The 21,689-nt window shown below is 35.7% G+C and overlaps 2 protein-coding genes across 2 annotated transcripts; both read left to right on the top strand.

Annotated features, from left to right (window-relative positions):
• The first annotated feature begins 229 nt into the window (after nt 1-229).
• Nucleotides 230-5,212, top strand: LOC109045526 (bile salt-activated lipase-like). The gene is made up of 11 exons (XM_042778741.1): nt 230-390; nt 661-808; nt 920-1,039; nt 1,327-1,524; nt 2,465-2,595; nt 2,826-2,933; nt 3,251-3,365; nt 3,650-3,836; nt 4,311-4,514; nt 4,600-4,797; nt 4,942-5,212. Exons 1-11 carry the CDS (start codon nt 322-324, stop codon nt 5,123-5,125), a joined length of 1,662 nt encoding a protein of 553 aa, XP_042634675.1. The 5' UTR covers nt 230-321; the 3' UTR covers nt 5,126-5,212.
• Nucleotides 5,213-6,660: 1,448 nt separating this feature from the next.
• LOC109045525 (cholesterol 7-desaturase nvd) lies at nt 6,661-15,197 on the top strand. Its single transcript, XM_042778743.1, has 7 exons — nt 6,661-7,252; nt 10,745-10,933; nt 11,610-11,788; nt 11,914-12,039; nt 12,947-13,066; nt 14,069-14,245; nt 14,830-15,197. The coding sequence occupies exons 1-7, from the start codon at nt 6,826-6,828 to the stop codon at nt 14,989-14,991; spliced, it is 1,380 nt and encodes a 459-aa protein (XP_042634677.1). The 5' UTR covers nt 6,661-6,825; the 3' UTR covers nt 14,992-15,197.
• The last annotated feature ends 6,492 nt before the right edge of the window (nt 15,198-21,689 follow it).

Raw genomic sequence — 21,689 nt, forward strand, 5'->3', positions numbered from 1 at the left:
TAAATTATTCTTTAAATTTTATTAAGAACAACACCAATGCTGTGAAGAAATCTGTTATTAAAAAGATAAATGATGCATTTGTTTACAACATTGTTTCTGTAATGGAAAATGTGTGTCGTTGAGATTAGGAATAATGTCTAATGAATACCACACGAATTTTCCATGAGAGTTTAACACAGCTGCACATATGCTGTCCAGCAATTACAGGAACTGTGTACTTTAAAGATACGGTTTTGGCACACCTTGAAAACAAGATATGATTTGGCCTGTTTATAAAAGCAACAGAACTCCCTTCAATGCCACACTTGCAGCAACTGTCTGATGACGATGGCGATGCTGGGAGTTTTCATCTCTGTCGCCCTCATTCTGGGCACAGCAAATGCAGCTTCTGTGAGTCTTCTGTATGTTTAATATAAGTTATTATTAAGTATTATATTACTAAATAACTCTATCACTTAAAATTATATATATTTTAACTTATAACACAAGGTCCCTAAGGAGATGATAATGAGGAAAAATTATCAAATGGAAGGAAAAATGATTTTGCATTCTTTTGAGAAACTTTACCTTCACTTGCAAATCTTTTCATACAATTTAGCTGACACATGCCTAAAATGCTAATTATGCTATACTGCAATTTCTACCAAAATTGCACTTCAGTTGGGAGCTGTGTACACCGAGGGAGGGATGGTACAGGGAGAGAACCATAACGTTGGACTCTTCCGCTATATGGACGTGTTCAAGGGAATCCCCTTCGCCGCCCCACCTGGCAGATTAGAGAAGCCCGTTCCTCACCCAGGCTGGAGCGGTGAGTATGCCTGTCTCTTGTGAAAGTATGTTTAGATGTTTTCAGGCACAGCTACGGTCTAAAATATGTGAGTGTACTGACAGTGAACTTCTGCTGACTCTACCTGCACAGGTGTTCTGAAAGCCACTGACTACAGAAAGAGGTGCATGCAGCTCAATCTTCTCGCTACTGATGTCGTGGGCAGTGAGGACTGTCTCTACCTGAACATCTGGATCCCTCAGGGCAGAAGTGGTAATGCAAACTTTTTCTAATTCACAAGGCAAAACAAAAAAAAGTATGTTAAAGGGATAATTCACTCAAAAATTACAGTTTTGTCATCATGTACTCGCCCTTATGTCATTCCAAACTTCTGAGGAACGCAAAAGAACATTTTTGTCCATATACTTAAAGTCAATTAGGTCCAGTGTTTTTTTGACAGTGTTTGATTTTGTAGTTTGATGGGTGAACTAGCCCTTTAAGGATAATTTATTTACAAATATTGTGTCAAAATGAATATTGTGACACCTTCTCCTTTGCAGTGTCTACCGGTCTGCCTGTTATGGTGTTCATCTATGGTGGTGGCTTCCTGCTTGGTGGTGGTCAGGGTGCAAACTTCTTGAACAACTACCTGTATGATGGACAGGAGATCGCAGACAGAGGAAATGTCATCGTGGTGACATTCAACTACCGTGTTGGATCCCTCGGATTCCTCAGCAGCGGAGATGCTGATGCACCTGGTAAGAAATTGTGTAAAGATTTCATTTGAATAAAATTGCTAAATAATTCAGGTGAAAGCATTTAAATAAAACTTTTCTTCATCATATTTTTGGTGTGCAAAACTCTCACAAATTTATTGCATTCCCTTAAGAAACTTGAAATACACTTTTTCCTCCCACCTCAAAATATTTCCATCACACAAGTATTGCAAGAAAATGCAAAAGCATTGCAATATAACTTCCCTTCTCATTTTTTTTCCATAACCATGTTGCAACAAAATATATTTTAAGAACATTTTGCTAATATTTCCATTATAAAAATGTTATTTATGTAATACAATATAAGATCGTTATTTTTAGAAATATCATACAACCAAGGTATTTTTTCATTAATTTATGCAGTTCTGTTGTGCTGCAACTTGCTTGACAATAAAAATGCAATCCTTTGTTGTAAATTAATTTCATTTGCTTACATTTTAAAAGAATGCTCAAACTGTTAAAGTTTTATTAATTCATTTCATTAGATGCCATTTTTTTTTTTTATAAAAATTTGTATTAAATCATAAAACACAAAATTTAGGGGGAAAATGGATTTAATAGGTTCCTAATTAAAAGATATCTTACTCTGTGGCGTTTAATTGTGAACAAACACAGTTATGTTTACATTTAATTCTCAAGGTCTAACAAACATATGGAAAGTACTTCCTTCCCCATTAATGGTTAAAGAATATTGTGGTATTATTTTTGGTCATATCGCCCAGCCCTATACATGATTAAAGACCAGATAACATTGAATAAATGTTCTATTAACGTTACTAGAAAATTTTTTTTACTTAGAGAAACCTTGCCATAATGTTCCTGTTAGCTCCATTCAAACTTTTGGACCACACTGTATACATGTATGGATGGATGTATTGACTGTAATATTTAAACGATGACCTGAACATGTACTGTTCAATAGGAAACTATGGCCTGTGGGATCAGCACGCCGCTATCTCCTGGGTACACAGAAACATCAGGAATTTTGGTGGCAATCCAGACAACATTACAATCTTTGGGGAGTCAGCAGGGGGAGCCAGTGTGAACTTCCAGGTGCTGCATAAAACAACAACAAACACTGGTTTATTTTTTTTATTTTTTTTTTTTATTTTTTTTTGGCTTGAATGCTTATGTATTACATTTTAATTACTGAGTCTTTAACATTTTCAGTCTAAATCTAATGGCAACAGGTTTGCAAACGTGTTTGATTTATTAGTGTGAAAGCCATGAGAGGTTCTCAGTCATATAGCTTCAAATTCCTGTGTGTATCTCATCCTGCACAGATTCTTTCTCCTAAAAACAAGGGCCTGATCCGCAGAGCTATCTCACAGAGTGGTGTTGCTCTCTGTCCCTGGGCTGTCAACAGAAATCCACGACAGTATGCTGAGGAGGTGAGCTTCACTTTTACTCATTATAAAACAGACTTGGTACATTGCGTACATTACTAGCATTTGATATACAGAGGTCATAAAATCCTATGGGTTTATTTACTCTCATTCCCAGCCTTTTACGAAAAACTTTAGTGTACAATTGCTAGTGTTTACTTAGTGAAGTCTGTTCGATTTCACATACAGACTGACATCTCAATGTTTTTGGTCAGTTAATAATTAATGTAGAGATATCACAACTTGGTTTAGTTCAACAACAATTAAAAATACAATTATTTCTTTAAAACTATATGAGTATATATTTTTTTGTGCACCTTTAGATTGCAAGGAAGGTAGGATGCCCCACTGATAGTGGGATGGTGGCTTGTCTGAGGAGGACAGATCCAAAGACTGTAACCCTCGCTGGGAATGTGAACTTCAGTGCATCTGCTTCTCGTAAGAAAATTATGTATTTTTAGCCCTTTACATGCTTTTTAAAGCAATTGAAAATGAATTTACTCACTCTCACACTCCAAACCTGCATGACTTGTTGCTTTTTCCATGCAATTACAAAGAATGGGGAAGCCAACATTTTGACTTAACAAGTCAGTGAAGAAGGTCACCTGCGGGTGAATAAATGATGACAGAATTTCATTTACAATAATAGAAATACAATGCATGCTAAAACCATAGTAAATGCAATGCAAAATCAAAATATCAAATCTGACCATCTTTTTCAGATCCCATTGTACACAATCTGGCTCTCTCCCCTGTCATCGATGGTGACTTCCTCCCCGACGAGCCTGAAACCCTTTTCGGGAATGCTGCTGACATTGACTACATCGCTGGAGTCAACGACATGGATGGCCACATCTTTGCCACCCTTGACATCCCCTCTATCAACAACGCACTGGTGTCCACCCCTGTGTAAGTGTGCTACTGTACATTAAACAGTCACCTGGCATCATTCTGAGGTTTTTTAAAGACCCCATAAAATCAGAAACAGAGTTTCATGTCTGCTAGCTTTATAGCATTTATATGCTAGTGTACTATTAAAATGAAAAGTTTTAGCAGACCTATACAGAAATTTTTTTCTGGCCACAATGTATTTACACACAATATATATTTTTAAACATATGCTTAATGTCTGTAAACAGTGTAAACAGCTTTCTTTTTAATACCAAGCTTTTGAATGGTATTGGATGTATGAAAATATATGTTGTACTGCATTGGCATATACACATATAAAAATTTAAATTTTTGTCTTCAGGAAAAACAGTATATATTCTGTGCAGAAAACACCCGTCAGATCATTTCATGGGGCCTTTAATGGTCCAAACTTGAAAAAGAAAAAGAAAAGAAAAACATGATTTCCAAAAAACTGCTATTGATTTCTAACAGGGAGGAGGTCAGGGCTCTCTCAGTTGCCCTGTCTAAATCTAGAGGACCAGATGCAGGTATCACAACTTATGAGGAGTACACAGTCAATTGGGGTAGCAAACCTAGTGATAAGGTTGTTAAGAAAACGATTGTTGACATGGAGACGGACTACATCTTCCTGGTGCCAACCCAAGCAGCCCTGTACCTCCATTCTGACCACGCTAAGTAAGACTTCGTCTTCTTATTTACTGATCTCGAAAAGGAAACTGAATAGTAGAAACCTTAAAAACAACCTTTTCTTCCCCATTAGATCTGGACGAACCTATTCCTACCTGTTCTCTGAGCCCTCTCGCATGCCTGTCTTCCCAGTCTGGATGGGTGCCGATCACGCTGATGACCTTCAGTATGTGTTTGGGAAGCCTTTGAGCACTCCTCTGGGCTACTTTCCTCGCCATCGTGACGTCGCCAGATACATGATTTCCTACTGGACCAATTTTGCTCAAACTGGGTATAAAAATGTTATACACTACTACAATATTAAAATGCTTTACCTGGTGCCAGTCAGTTATTTTAGTATTGATATACTATTATAATTTTTTTTTTTTTTTTTAATTTTCCATTTTCATTGTCTGTCTTTCTTACTCCCTCACAGTGACCCTAACAAAGGTGAGTCCAGTGTTCCTGTAACCTGGCCTGAATTTGCCAGCAGTGGCCATCAGTACATAGATATCAACAACAAGATGAACAGGGACAGCGTCAAGCAGATGTTGAGAACCCGCTTGGTTTACTACTGGACTACCGTCTTTGCCAGCTTTCCTGCCGTCCAGAAGAGCTGAGCACTTCCAACCCAACTACAGAATTGTGTAGCAATTTAGCAATGAAAATGATGCTAAGATTCATGCAATAAACAAAATATAGGATGATCAAAAGAAGCTGTCATATTTTCTGTATTAACTTGCTATTACATTAAAATAATGCAATGCTGTTTTGTGCTCCAATAAGCTGAGAGAAAGTTTACTAAAGATAACATTTTCTTATCAGTTAACATAATTTCTATGAGTCTTATAAACTCAGATAACTCCAATACATTAATACAGTTATCTAGCAATATTGTGGATAAATGTGGAGATTTTGGCATGGCCACATAACCCTAAACAATACAAGGGGCCCTGAATAAACTGCTCCAGGTGCTTTTGGTCCCCTTAAAGATTGAATTTACTCAGGACCTCACTGGAACAAAACATGGACATAGAATATATATAATACATCTAAGGACAGCATTTTGAGCTGATTTTGAACATCTAAAGTAAATAATGGAGCTGTAAACCCTAAAAAAAGGTACAAATGCTTATGTGTTGGTGTATTACTGTGTGTATTATTAACCTTCATGACCCCTGGCATAGTTGGATTGAGGCACATGAACCAGGATCACGAGACTCAGACGGTCTCTATAAAGCAGGAGTGCTGAAAGTTAAAGTCCATTTCTGATTTTATTGTTTGTATTGTCATGTTGCAGTGTTTTACTTAAAAAAATATTTGTATTTTTGTTATTTTATATGCTCTGTTGGTGGTTGGTGGGATAGCATCACCCAGAGGGATTTTTTTTTATGTAAAGATAACATTGTGTTTAATGGGAAAACCAGTTTATGGACATTTTACACACATCAAGTCAAGTCTTCCACATGTACAGTACATACATACAGAGAATCGAAATTGCGTTACTCTCAGACCCTTGGTGCATACAGATAACACTAACAGTAGAACATTAAATACAGATAATAAAATATAAATTACAACTATACAAATATACACATATTGCATAAAGTAAAATGGTATATCAAATCATTTTGTTATATCTTTTATAACATAGTTGAGAATCATCCTTATACAAAGTTTGGTATAATTCCCGAAACTTAAAAATCGATTGGTAAATTTTTAAAAATCATTTTAGCCTTTTCATGTCTAATCATGGCCTTTTGTTTCTTTTTCTTCTTCTTCTTTTTTTTTATTTTTTATTTTTTTTTTTTTTTTTAGAAAAACTGAATCCTTGTGTCCTCTACAGAGGACATAGCATAACATATGAATAAAATACAATTTAAAAAAATATATATATATATTTTTCCATTTTTTTTCTTATGCTCTAAAGTTAAACAGTGCAATTACATGAAAAAAAATACTAAATTCACAAAGCTTTATTAGAATATATATACTGCATATAAACTGATTATCCAAATAAAAATTCTCCAATGCACTTTGCTCATGAAGTAAAAGCGCGAGTACAGTGTCGCACTGTACATTTATGGCTCTGAAATCTCACCTGCGTGTGGGCGTGGCCTCGTGAATGTCAATCACGCGCTGCGTCACGTATCCACGGCTCTCCTGAACGCTACGGACATATGCTGTGTGTGACCCCTAGAAAAAAAGCATAGCATGCATAAACAAACACTACAGCTTTCTGTCTGCATAGAAACTAAAATGACAACGAGGTCTTATCGAGAGCACTGACTGTCATAGTGTATGTGACATCGCAGGTGTCATGGAGAATTCACGGGCTTCACTGATGTTCAAGGCGGTCGCGGTGGCAGCGATCGGTCTCACCGCCACGTTCGTCATGCTCGTCCAAGATCCAGACACGTTGTTCGGAGGGGGATACCCAGAACTGTGGCGGAGAACCGGTCTGGCAGGAGCCCCTACGCGGGCTGCAGCCTGCATATTCGCAGGCGTGTTCCTCTTAGCGATGGGCTGGTTGTACAGACTGTTATTCGCTCCTCTGGAGCTGCTCCGCGGTGTGGATGAGGTGGGGTACATCGCAGAGGACGGGCGCTCTCGTGCCCAGGCTGCCAACGAAGTGCGGCGGCGACGGAAGACCGGAGAATTACCGCCCGTTTATCCAAACGGCTGGTACCGGGTTTTAGACTCTCACATGCTGGAGAGAGGAGATGTGAAGAGTGTGACAGTGCTGGGTAAGTAACAACCTCCAAAAACAGTTAATAAAACTGCGCAGGTGAAGTAAAATCACGTCACTGGAAATGTCCCACAGTTTTATTCCTCATTTTTGCAGCAGTTGAATTGTCATGGGATCCCTCACTGATCAAATTATAACACAGAAATTATATAAAACACATTATAAAATCAGAACGCGGGGTAGAACATTATAAAACCACGCGGGACGCGTAAATGTTGGTTGACGTATCGTATGTATGATGCGTCACAGAGCGCAGTGGAACGGAGCGGTCTCGAGACGCGTTTTTACAGGTCGAATCTAGTAGAAGGAACGCAAGTGTATTCCTGTGTGAACATCCCCTACGTTGCGCTCCATTTACATTTTTGGAACGCAGAACTGAATGCCTCCCCAAATTTATTAATGAATTAAAGACCGCCAGTGGTTCCCTTTGAGACTCGGCACGTTTTCAGCCGTGTGTCTGTGCTGCGCAGATGCAGACTGAAATAGCTCTCCATTGACTGTTTTGGAGCCAGATGGGTTTTCAGGTCCCTTCAAGAGCAGGAACAGTCGTTTACAACCCGACATTTCTGGCTCGGGATCAATAATGCAGCTGTTTTGCCGCATATTTTATCCCTATGTCTGTTACTGCACAAAGAGCTTATGGCCTATTTGATTACACACATAATGATGAACTGTAGATCTTGCATGCACTGCAAGTTACTTAGTCCATAAATACTTAATTTCTGGGCTTTTAAAGCGGTGTGACATCCCTATGCATCATCTAAAATAACAAGAATAATTCTTGTACGCTGCTGGACTATTTAAATGAGCTGTTAAAACGAGAAAAAGTAATTACAAAGCTGAACACTTGGAGAAATTGTGACCAGCTCAGGACCTAAAATATGTCCTTTATGCATGTAAATATCAACCTAAAAAAAGGAGCTGCTGATGTATGCAATCAGAAGGTATTTTTTATTTTATTTTTTGGTCAATTGATTTATGCCACAACCTATGCTAACAGAATTTATACCAAAATTAATGGAGAACAGCCTGAACTGAATTGGGTGATTTTCTTTTTTTTCTTTTTTTTTTACAGACAATTATGTATGTTGCTGCACTAGATATGCAGCTATATTAATATCTTGGATCAGTTTCTGATGCAAAATCAGCAAAGTTTTTGAGAACCTTCTAAGAGATGCTCGAGGCTCTTATTGATTTCAAACAGGGTTGCAGAAGAAGTGTCTGTGAAAATATAATCATTCTTCATCATTTTTATTTGTGCATCACTCTGACAGACTATACCCTGATCAGGATCAAGCATTTGTGTACATGCAGCCCTGTCATTGCGAAGTCTTTGTCTTTTGTTACTGGCGTTTTGTTATGGTTAAGTGCCTGTTGCTTAGCTGAGTTGCTGTGGGATGCCCTATCATGTTGCAAAGACCTTTGGGTTTTCGATGAAAACCAAACAAATCACCTTTGTAGTTTTGTTTGTGGGATACAAAGAAACACTGTTGTGCTTTTGCACCCTGGAGACTGTTGAACCTGTGATGCCCTTTTCTACCCCTTTTTTTGACTTTGAGAAATGCTGGATCACTGTCACTACCAAAGAACCAAAATAACGGATACTGTACATGAAATTATTACATTAAAGTGTTGATTCAGCCTAAATTCGGTTAACTAATACTCGTTAGAATACTTACTAGAAATCATTATGTTTTAAAATTTTGTAGTGTACTTCAAAATCTTAATCTCTTAAATATATTTTTTAAAGACTGTACTTGCAAATAATATTAATAACATAAATGGCCACTTCAGTGCACTTAAAAAGAGTTCTCTTTCACGACTGAGCACACTTTATAATAATTAAAAAAAAAAAATCTTTAAAGTATATTTTAAATCATGTTTTAATAACATATGTAAAGTAGTTGATTATAATTAATAAAATAACTGTAGTGTTATTTGATATTACATTTAAAATTAATATATTTAAATGTACTAAACTGCAACTTCATTTAAATGATACAGTTGCATGTCCCCATTGACTTCCATAGTATAAAACAAACGGGGGGAAAAAATTACTAGGGAGGTCAATGGGGATCAGAAACTGTCTGGTTACCCACATTCTTTGAAATATTTTATTTTATGTTCAACAGAAGAAAGAAACTCATACAGGTTTGGAACAATATTCATTTTTGGGTGAACTATCCTACTTCAGTTGGTCAAAAAGACTCTTAAATTAAACTATTTGCATTTAATGTATATTTAAAACACAATTCATTTTCAAAAGAATGCTTCCATATATGTTTTTTGTATTTTTATTTTTTTTTAAAGAAGGTTACTGTAAGTGCACAAGATGACCTATGTTTGCCAACTGTTCAAGACATCTGCTAGGTTAGATGCCATCTAGACACTTCTCTGTCACAAACCCACAGACTAAAAAGCAGCATCTTTAAGCAGTGAGATGGCTAAATGGAGTTTCCTTTAGTGATCTCAAAGGGCACAGCATTTAATTGCATGCAGTTACTGCTACAGCATATTGATGTGTGCTTCATAAAACCTTAGTTAAATGGGCTATCGGCTAGATGCCTCATAGGAATCATATCAGATAACAGACATGATACCTGATATGCATATGCAGCTTAAACACACTCCTCTATTTCTCTATTTATACATCATTTGAAATGAACTGTATATGACCACTTCAAGGTTATTGATGTTTGTACTTGCTGTGTAGAATGAATGACAGAGTATTTTCATAGATACTATTAACATTAGTTACTGCCATAATGTATGTTGAATTCCACTACCTTTTTCTTTGTGCGAATTTGTCATTTGAGTCTAGTAGCTTTTTTTTTTTCAGGAGCACTGCACTGCAGGCAAATAAAACCCCTCAGGTCAGCATAAGAGAAAGGGAGTTTTTGGGTCCTGTAGCTGTATAGACCCAAGGAGAGAGAGAGAGAGAATGAATGTGCAAATCAGGATTTTACAGTATTGCAACGCCTATTCCTGGTTAAATAATATAATAAGCCTAATTATTAGTTGACATACTTGACTGTTTGTTTTTAAGTAATTATTAACTTTTCCAGTTGGATAATGATATAGGGTGAGACGTAATAGCAAAATAGCTAATTGCTAAAACAGTGTCTGGACAGACCCAACTCTTATCTCATTTCTGCATATTAATTGAAAGTCTGTTATTTTCAATACAATACATATAACTACACTGCTAGCGAGAGTATGTGATGTAACATTAGATGTGGGAACTTAGGGGATTTGTGGCATAGGCAAGCAAGCCCAGGTCTTTTCTAAAAGGAAATTAATCCAGAATCACAGTCTGTGGTAGTTACCCAAATTAACCCGAGGGGTCCCTTGTTTTTTTTTTTTTTTTTTTTTTTTTTTGTGAAAGGCCAGTACTTTAGGTTATCGCAACTAATTGCAGCATACTATTTTTAAAGTTATTTTATTGTTAAAGCAAAATAAAAAATTAACATATATTTTTATTTTCCTCCAGGACAACAGGTGGCAGTGTTCCGTGGGCAGGATGGCAAGGCCTATGTGGTGGATGCTTACTGCCCCCACTTAGGCGCCAACCTGGCTGTGGGTGGGCGAGTCGTAGGGGGATGCATTGAATGCCCCTTCCATGGATGGCAGTTCCGTGGGGCTGATGGGAAATGTGTCAGGATTCCATATGCAGATAAAGGTGAGAGATCAGAGAATAAATTGAGACATTTCCCTTTTAACAATATGTATGTTCTGGTGTATTTGTTACATACAACTTATGTATAAGCTGCTTATGTATACCTGTATAAGTGCAAATGATATGTATAAAATATATAGAGTACTCAATATACATACACTACAGTTCAAAAGTTTAGTGTCGGTAAGATTTTAACCTATTTAATGATTTTTAAAGGGTGCATTTATTACTATTAAAAATGTATTAAAAATACTGAAAAAAACTGCAATTTTGTGAAAATATTATTACAGTTTAAAATAACTGTTTTCCAGTATATTTTAAAATGTAATTCATTCCTATGATGACAAAGCCGAATTTTCAGCATGTCACATGATCCTTCAGAAATCATTCTAATATGCTGATTTCCTGATCATGAAACTTTTTTATTATTATCAAGTTGTGGTGCTTAATAGTTTGTGGAGACTGAGATACATTTTGTTCAGTATTCTTTAATGAATAGAACGTTCAAAAGAACAGCGTTTATGTGAAATAAAAATCTTTTGTAATATTATAAATGTCTTTACTGTCACTTTTGATCACTTTAATGCATCATTGCTGAATAAAAGTATTCATTTCTTTATACTTACTAAATTTTGATTAGTGGTGTATATGTCTTTATTTTTTCTTTTTATGTTTTTAGTGCCTGAGTTTGCAAAGGTGCGGTGCTGGCCCAGCTGTGAGATCAACGGGCAGGTTCTGGTGTGGTTTCACTGTGACGGGCTGGAGCCCAGCTGGAGAGTGCCAGAACAGAATGAAATCACCCGCGGGGAATGGGCGTACCGCGGCCGTACTGAACATTTCATTAATGCACACATTGAGGTCAGACAGCATACTATATATGTAATTCAGCTTGTATGTGAGCAATAGATTTTATATTTCTCAGTGAATATGATGTTTGTATCAAGCAGTCTTTAATTCACACTTTCGGCTCTGTCTTTTCTCAGGAGATTCCAGAGAACGCAGCGGACATCGCACACTTGGCTCATTTGCACACTCCAGGTATCGTCAGTGGAGTTGATCTACGCTATACGAACAGCAAGACCTGGGAGTTTATACGGCATGACTGGAAGGTTTGATTCCTCACACAGACATTCATCCCAAGGAGAAATGTCAACAGCAGAGTAATTGTAGTCTCAGTGACATACTAGTATAAATTAGATTATATTTTTATAATTTAATTTTAAATTTTAGTTCAAATTTTAGCAATTTTGTTATGGTTATCTTTTTTTTTTTTACTTTCTATATAGTTTTAATAAATTTTATTCTTTAGTTTTAGTTTACTTAGTTATTTTAGTACTTCCTATGCTATGTTTACATTGAGTCATAATTACCGTAATTAACAACATTTATTATGCCCTGGATAGTTATCACTCACAGACTCATGGAAAATGATTATTTCTATGGAAACATTCATCACACAGTAATCCAATTAAGCCCTTATGAAATGTCTCGTTAACAAAAAACAAAAAAATGTTGCCGTGGCAACTAGCTGAAATGAAATAGGAAACTAAAAGTTTCTTCAGTTGAGGTTCAGTTGAAGTTAATTTTGTTTCAAGTTACGAACATGCGTTTTTTATGGTTTTAATTTTAGTTTCAGTTAATGATAATAATCCTGGTCAACAGATTTTATGTCTTTATGTCACAGAAAACTAGGATACATGGTAGAATTAAAATGGACAACACTATCATAAAACCATAAAAATATAGCAGTATCTACTGTAAAAACATATCACTTCTTTTTGAGACGGTCTATGTGTGTTGAATTGGTACTTGGTTAAAGGAGCCTTATAGCTACACTTTTGTTGCATTTTAGTTATATAATTCCATTTATATTATTCAAGAATTCTTTTATCAATAACTGTCTAAATTTACTTTAAACACTTTTCAAGAAAAATATGAATATATAATTTACTTTATACCTTTTGCATGTGAAATAAGCGAATGTCTGCGTGGACTTAAGCAGTTTTATTTTTCCAGGTGGAGTGGAAGCCTGAGCCCGAGCCGGACAAGCACTGCTCGCAGATGTTGGTGAAACACGCTCTCACCGTGTTCGGACGCCACTGGCCTCTTCTTGATTTGGACGTCGTAGCCAGACAGGTAATGACTGGTCCATCAGCTAGAGGGCGCGTGTGAGCCGTGCAGACTGAGAGAAAGGCCTGGAGACTGACTGTGATCAGCAGAATGGAAATCAAGTCATGACTGATCTCTTGCACACAACAGCGGTGTCTTGATCTCTGTGTTCTGAAGGTTGTTCGCTGTATTTTAAGCAGTTAGCTGAGTACATACAGAGCATGCTTTTATGTAAATTAAATGTGTGTGTGTGTGTGTGTGTGTGTTCGCAAGTGTGTAGGATGCATTAGGATGTGTTAGATTTACAAATGAGATGCTTTTCTTGTATGGTGAAGTATGACTGCAGTTTCTTTGCTTCAGGAATCAGATATTATGGGTAATTTATATTCTGTGCTACAAAAAATATTTAACTTTTCACATTTTTAATAAATGTAAAAAAATGGCAACACTTTAAAATAAGATTCATTTGTTTTTTTCTTATTTTTAATGAATTTCTATCTAATGTATAATCAAAATGTATTTATGAATTTATTATTTATTTAATTTATGATTTTATTGGTTAATTTATAAATATGCTATTTTTAATTGTTAATATATGTTTGCTTATATTATACTAACTAATGGTCAGCCAGTTTTTTTTTCTTTTTTTTTCGGGTCTTTGTAGCTGTCCAAGTCTCAATGTCATCATTTTCCCTCATGGTCAGTTGTGCAACATTTTTCTTTTGGTGTTGTCTGAAAAGGAACTGCTTTGTCGCCATAGTGACAGCGAATAATCATGACAGAATGTGTGAAAACAGTTGTAATTCAAGGCTGTGCTTGGATCTTCACTTGAAGTTGAAGTTAAAAAGTGTCTGTATGTTTGAGAGTGGAAAGTGCTGTTGGCATGAGAGCCAGAATCTGAACTAGGGAAGATTTTGTTATGATTTAAGTGAAATAATCTATTTTATTTGGTCTCACACAGTAGAATACACCATCAATTACATTGATTTTACTCCCTGGTGATATGAACTATATATTGCATGTTTGTAGGTGGGTCCAGGTGTGGTTTTCCTGCTTTTTGAACACAGTTTTCTGGGTCGGGGTGTGATCATGCACTGCGTTACTCCAGTCGAGCCATTACTACAGTGTGTATCACACACCATCTTCTACCAGAGCACCATCCCTCCCCTGGTACCCAAATTCATTCTTCGGGCAGAGTGCATTCAGGTAATGCATAAGTGACGATCAACAAAGCAGTTTTGATATTTCAAATTTTACATTAATTGATAACTTTGTTACATGTTGCATACATTACTGCTAAAAGTAGTCCTTTATGCTCATCAAGGCTGTATTTATTTGATCAGAAATACAGTCAAACCAGTAATTTTTGGAAATATTATTACAATTTAAAATAACTTTTCTACTTGACTATTTTAAAATGTAATTTATTTCTGTGATGACAAAGCTGAAATTTCTGCATCATTACTCCAGTCTTTAGTGTCACATAATCCTTCAGAATCATTCAAATATGCTGATTTGCTGCTCAAGAAACAATTTTTTTATTGTCTTATTATCAATGTTGAAAACAGTTGTGAAACCAAGATACGATATGTCTCTGATGAATAGTAACTATATATATATATATATATATATATATATATATATACTATATATATATATATATATATATATATATACACACTGTAAATAGTTAATATCAATGTTTATTTAAATGAAGCTGTTTTGTGTAGTTACAATAACCCTGCCAAAGGATGCTTCTGGGATCTTAACTTATGGTTTTGCTGTTACAGTTTGAACGAGATGTGATGATCTGGAACAACAAGACGTACATCTCCAAACCTATGCTTGTGAAAGAAGACTCAGCTATTCAGAAACACAGACGCTGGTTCAGTCAGTTCTACAGTGAGAACAGCCCGCGACTGCGATACCAGCACGACACTCTGGACTTCTGAACATCAACTATGCTTCAACCCATATGGGATGCTTAAAGGCCAATACCAATATTTTTTTAACCGAAGCTGATATTTTGTTGGTATTTAAAAAAATTATAATTATGCAAAAATTATAATTATGCAAAATAAACACAATGCATTTCTTGAGCAGTTTTACTCTTTCAACAAACAACGTGCAAAGACAATAAAGCAAATGCAAAATAAAAGTGCACTTGCATTTGAATATTACAAGTCAAAATCTGGATATTATTAAGTAGGTGACTTGTCTATTCTATCTTAAGAACGTTCTGTTCTTGTTGAAGTGCTTCAGACAATCATCTGTCAGTAAATAACAGTTGTACATTTCTATCAATGTGCTGCTGAACTGATTGCAGAATTGCACACTACAGCTACTGCAGTCTGGCTACACTGCTGTAATTGGGATTGGACTGTCTGAGAGTCATCTAAGCTTCAGCAAGCAATAAGCCAAAGCCCTGAATTGCCTTTGTTCTTGCAGAAGCTCCAGGTCTTGTACACAGACCTGTTCGGTAGCACAGTAGACAGAAATGTGCAACTGCACTGTAAACTTGGATGCAACAGGACACAGATGCAAAAGGACACAAAGTTCCCATCTCTTAAATGAACCTTGAATAATGCAAGCGTGTTGTTCAGATATAACTGTTTCATATTTGGCACATAACTCACCACACACCGTTTGTGCTAGACAGGATACCTAAAAAAAGAGGTATGCATTTACTTTCATATGAAATTAAACTTAGGATGTTTATCTGGTGAATGATAAATGGGCCAAAAAAATAAAAATAAAAATCATCCCCTAGACTTACAGTGAGGGCTCTTTTGACTTGAGGCAGCTTAGCATAGTGTTTATTTTTTTTTTAAATCTATTTTAAATTTTAATTTTTTGAATGTTTTTCTAAAATTAAAGTTATGCTAAAATTGATATATTTATATATACAGTACATTGCTTAGGGGTAAAATAAGATTATATACATATATACATATACACACACACACACACGCATAGACATGATAGTATTTTCTTGTAAAATCTAAATTATATATATATATATATATATATATATATATATATATATATATATATATATATATATATATATATATATATATATAAAGTTAATATTTCTAATAATAAAACAAATATATATATATAAACACATTTTTATTTCATGTAATTTTAATTATTTTTGTTATTCATAGAGCATGGGGTTGTTTTTTATTCATTTCTTTTTATCTATTTTTTTTTTCTTTTTCTAAAACTAAAGTTATATAATAGGTTTAGACACACACACACACACACACACACACACACACACACACACACACAACATATATTTATATATATATATATATATATATATTATATATATATATATATATTCTGAAATACGATATATAAGAAATGTAAAATAAAAATTAAAAAAAAAAAAAAATTGTAATGTTATTCATATACACACGTTTATTATATTTTTAATTTGATGTCTTATTGTAAGGAATCATTCTGAAGGATATACAGTATATATATACAGTTTACATCTTATTCAAAATATTTGTGATGATTTGTTGATTTAATTAGTATCAAGCCTAGATTTGTATACTGTGACAGGGCTTGGCTGAAAGCCCTTCTTCAGGTTTCAGGTTCCACCCTAATTAATTGTTTATTCTCCAGGCTTGTTAATAAAGGCACCTGCTATTATCCAATAGACCAAAACACACTGTGGAAATTAGTGTCCACCAAATAGCTGCCAAGTATGTAGTACAATTACTGGACATGTTGCTATCAATTACCATCAATGATGGTTATTCGCTCAAAGGGGCCACTGCAGCAGTGCAGCGCAGTTCCAGTGCAGTTCATCTGTTTCCATCCACTGTCTGTCTCATAACGCTAAGTGGCATTAATGAATATGTTTGACCATGCTGACAGGATGTGTCTATTACATACACCATATGTTAGGTCTTGCCTGGTTAATACATCCTGATTGTCATGTAGTGAGATGAAGCGATCATCATGCTGGTACATATGCTGGTATGCAGATGTTTCGCCCTCATTAATTAAGCCTTCTGAACAGCTCATCTCCTGTCGCGCCTGCAGTGTCTTGTGTGTTTTGTGTGTCTGTGTTCGAGGAGCATGCAATGGGTGTACAGACTGTTCCTCTGCAGAGTCTTTCTGTGCTGGCTGGTGCAAAACAAGGGGAGGAAAATTATGACAGACACTGTGACAGCCTCTAGGCACTCTGAATGAGATAATCTATGATTGTATAATAATTATTTTAGACATTTGGCTTTTATTGAGTCAAATCACCATCGTTTGGTTCCAGAGCAAATTCATTTCTGCCATATAATGTAAGAATATATTATAAAATAACTGAATTATAACAGCTTTTACTCTGAAAATAGTGTAATTTTACTTATATAATACACACACACACACACACACACACAGATACACACACACACACACACACAGTTTATTGTATTGTCAATGCCTTTTAGTTTGTATTAGCCTGGCCATGTGAAATAATGCATATGAAGTTCTTGAATGTGAATGAATAAAATGCGTATTGTATAATAAAATAATCTTCTTCCCTTCTTCTTCTCCACCCACACTAAGAAGCGTATTCAGTGACGAGAGCTCCCCTGTGAATGCAATCAAGGGCCAAATCTTAAAAATAAAATAAAATAATTTTACAGTCATAAAATAATACCATGTCTAAAACTGAAACTGACAATTTGTTTTTTTATTACAATGGAGAAGCTGTGGCAGTTAAACTGCTACAGCTTTTAGGCCAATAAAATGTAAATTAGACATTATATGTTTCGGGAGAACTGATTATGCACATTATTTTTATAATTGCATTAACAAGAGATGTAATATTGATAGATTTTACTAATCTTAAATAAACTTGTTTGGGTCTCAGATCTGCCTTTGACTTGAGTGCAGCTTCTGACCTTGAGACTGCTGATCTGTCAAAAATTGAAGCTGAAGTTAACTCACCTAACATCTGCTTTAATATCACCTTTATATGTAATGAATCATGTCCAAGTACTGGCAGATGGTCCTGATGGGGATTCTGAAAGAATGACAAAATGATTCAGTTACCGCTAAATAACCTTCATAATAAAGCAAAATATTAAATTAAAAGCTTTGACTCAGAAACTAAAGAGTTTGTGGTGAAGTTCCAGTGATGTTGAACACAGGTTTTCTTCAGATTTCATCTTCCTTTATTGAACATTTTAATGAACAGATTCCGCAGGGAATTCCTTGCACAGAGCCAGAACCAATTCTGACAGATGGAACGATCAGCATGACATATAGAAGAATGAGCCAGGAATCTGATAACTCGAGACCGCCATGTGTGGACAGTATGGCCAGCCTGAGCTCCAACTCCAATGGTTGCCCAGTTTGCAATGAATCGTACCGCTCTATGGGCAAGCAGAGCGTGGAATTCCTGAACTGTGACCATAAAGAGTGCCAACTCTGTTTGACCAACATGCTGAGACTCCAGCCGTGTCAAATGCCTCCTATGTCACCAGAAAACCCCTTTTTTCCCTCTGGGAGACCCATAGAGATAACTTTTATAATTCTCATCCGAGACAGTGCGGCTGTTTTGGACTCTCTTGCAAGCTTGTGCAAATTGACAAATGAGATTCAGCAACGCTAGATTATGCAATTTAACATAGATGCCTCATTTTTGTTTTCCTGGCCAATCTGGCATTAGCCCTGTTGTTTGCTTTTGCAGACTAGCCACAGACAGAGAACTCCAACGGTGAACTAATTTATTGAACTTGACAACAGATGACAACACTAAATTTTTTTTGAAAGAAATGTGAGTGATGCTTGCCCATGCACAATCTGCTGCCAAAATGCCAGGGTGTTATGGGTGGTTGCCAGGGTGTTGTTATGCGATTGCTAAGGTACCCTGCTCCCTTCAATGTCAGTCCATATTATATTATATTGTATTACATTATATTATATTATTAAACACATTAGAAATAAAATAAATAAAAAACATATATATATATATATATATATATATATATATACATATATATATATATATATATATATATAAATAAAATACATAACGTTTTCAAAGTAAAATAAAGATATAAATATGCTGTCATTTATTACTGTGCACAACCTTGAAACACCATAAAATGTTCCCTGTTCACTGTCATCAAAAATTAGGACACGCATGCATAAAGAAAATGGTTTAAAAATAATAAAAAGTCTAAAATTCACTGATGGAGCCACATATATCATTCCTGACAGAAGTCTTTTGATGTGGATTAAAATGGTCAAAAATAGAGCAGCCATACTGCGCCTCAGTTTAGGAACAGACAGTCCTCTTTTTCGTTTTAAATAGCATGTTTTTGGTGTAACATTTGGCTGGTCGAAAGTTCTACTCTTGGTCTGCGTCCTAGTTTTCTGAAGAAGAGATTGGACTTCATTTATAACCATAGCAACCCTCTGAGGTTGGTTCAATGCCAGAGTACTTCTGTGTGCATACTTTATCCCAAGATGTTCGTTTTTTGGATTTTATTATTTTACCCAATCTGGCCTAAAAACGTACAGTTTACAGGTTGTAGGTAGAGGTGATAAATATAACTATGTTTACCATCTTCTCAAGCTCTGTATTGATGTATGATATTTATGTAAGAGACACATTCTTGCATTTAGGCTTTACATACTAGACCAAGTCACTATTTATGGCGATAGAAAAAGAACAGAGATAGAAGGATCAGTCATCAATTATAGAATGACAAACCACATACATGAGAAACATATCATGTAGGTCTGCACGGTCCTCCGTTGGCATCTAGGACAAGCCAGAAAAGCAGTGAAACGTTTCTTCTTAACCCATTACCAGCCTGAAAACACAAGGATGATATGATAAATAATTCTGAGTTTTTGAAGCAACATACTTTAAAAAATGCAATACTGTCATTATTAACTTTATATATATATACATTACATTTCTATATAATAATTATATATCCGATACCTATATATATATATATATATATATATATATCTATATATATATTTTTATATTTTTTATGGATTTTTTTATGTTTTTAAAAGAAGCCTCTTGATTTGACATTTACACACACACACACACACACACACACACACACACACATTTACACACACACACACACACACACACACACACACACACACACACACACACACACACACACACACACATACATTTAAATATATTTTAGTTGACATAATGTATCGTGTTGTGACCCCAGGTTGTGCACCAACCATGTTACCATCATATTCTCCCCTTTTAAAAAGTAATAAACAACTGCTTAAATAATAATAAAATTCAATTCATATATTTATATAAAAAACAGCAATTTATCAAGAATAAATGTATCCCAATATACATTAAAAAATGGTTAATTTAGCATGAGATAGCACAGTTTATTAACACTTAAACACATATTTTTTTTCTGATAGCATATTTAAGATCTTAATAAATCCCCTGGACTTTAAGCATTGCCTTATCTTTTCCTTTTTCTGCTTCTGTTGCCACACACACACACACACACACACACACACACACACACACACACACACACACATATTAGAGGTGTGTCATCTCCTAATTAATCCTGACTATTCTTTGGTAAATGGGCTGTCTCTATGAGCGTTTGTTGGCAGGAGCATCATTATATAACGGCTGCAGTGCAGGCTGGCCCAGCTGTATTGATGTGCAGAGATGTGGGAGTCGGGGGGAGGGAGCTGAACACGACCGAGGCCAGTGAGAACCTTGTCGCTTGGTCAGCCTTTTGTGTGGCTCCCAGCAAGTGAGAGTCATCAGAGTATTACAACACCTCAGACAGTGAGGTAGCACGCACCACTGCCATCAAAGCATGTGATACATTATTTAAAATAGACGGCATAACTATAGATCAATTGTGACCTAATTTACAAATCCCCTTTTCATATCAAACTGTGAAATTCACATGTAGAGGGATTGTTTCCCACGGATAATGAAATATTAATAGGGTTTTGATTGCAGGTTCTCTAACACAAGGAAATTAAATCAAATCACAAAGAGCCGAGTATGACAAAATCATAACACAAAGCGAGGCCAAATGTGTATATACAAGAAAACCTGCATATTAATTTCCCAACATTAACCATTCAAGGAGTTCACATGTTTTGTGGTGCATGTTCATAAGGCGCACTACTGTCACTTCGTCTCATTAACACCCTGATTTGCCAGTGCGTACAAAATGCCTACATGTGAATACTTTGAAACTTCACACTTCAGGAGAGAGGCTTGTTTCCTTGGTAACCATTTTTTTTTACCCTTTTGTCCTTATGTGCCTACCAGTGCATAATACTGCTCAGCACATGCACCTGCATAGAGAGCGCTACCCTTTTTTCCCACAAAGCAATGCTCTTGTATGGAGCTTTGACATGCACTAGGACACGCATCTTTGAAAATAAAGCAAAAATGAAGGGTTTGCACTGCTGCCATTTGAAAACACACAGCACTTAAAGCTGATGCTCAGAGAAGCGGGAAGACCTCTCAGACCTGCCACTTTAAGTAATTACTTTTAAAGTCTAGGTTTTAGAAATGGAACAAGTGATTTCATGATTGAAAATGCTGAAATATAGATGGTGTGCTTACATAATTGAACATCAGTCCTTAAAA

Source organism: Cyprinus carpio, chromosome A21 (genome assembly GCF_018340385.1).
Source record: "Cyprinus carpio isolate SPL01 chromosome A21, ASM1834038v1, whole genome shotgun sequence".
NCBI lineage: Eukaryota > Metazoa > Chordata > Actinopteri > Cypriniformes > Cyprinidae > Cyprinus > Cyprinus carpio.

What these genes read in the sequence shown, in the direction of transcription:
- LOC109045526 (XM_042778741.1), top strand. Translation starts at nt 322, where the DNA reads ATGACGATGGCGATGCTGGGAGTTTTCATCTCTGTCGCCCTCATTCTG. An exon ending in TCCTCACCCAGGCTGGAGCG is followed by an intron (nt 809 to 919) that starts GTGAGTATGCCT and finishes CTACCTGCACAG; the next exon opens with GTGTTCTGAAAGCCACTGAC. An exon ending in CACGACAGTATGCTGAGGAG is followed by an intron (nt 2,934 to 3,250) that starts GTGAGCTTCACT and finishes GTGCACCTTTAG; the next exon opens with ATTGCAAGGAAGGTAGGATG.
- LOC109045525 (XM_042778743.1), top strand. Translation starts at nt 6,826, where the DNA reads ATGGAGAATTCACGGGCTTCACTGATGTTCAAGGCGGTCGCGGTGGCA. An exon ending in TCATTAATGCACACATTGAG is followed by an intron (nt 11,789 to 11,913) that starts GTCAGACAGCAT and finishes GTCTTTTCTCAG; the next exon opens with GAGATTCCAGAGAACGCAGC. An exon ending in TTCGGGCAGAGTGCATTCAG is followed by an intron (nt 14,246 to 14,829) that starts GTAATGCATAAG and finishes TTGCTGTTACAG; the next exon opens with TTTGAACGAGATGTGATGAT.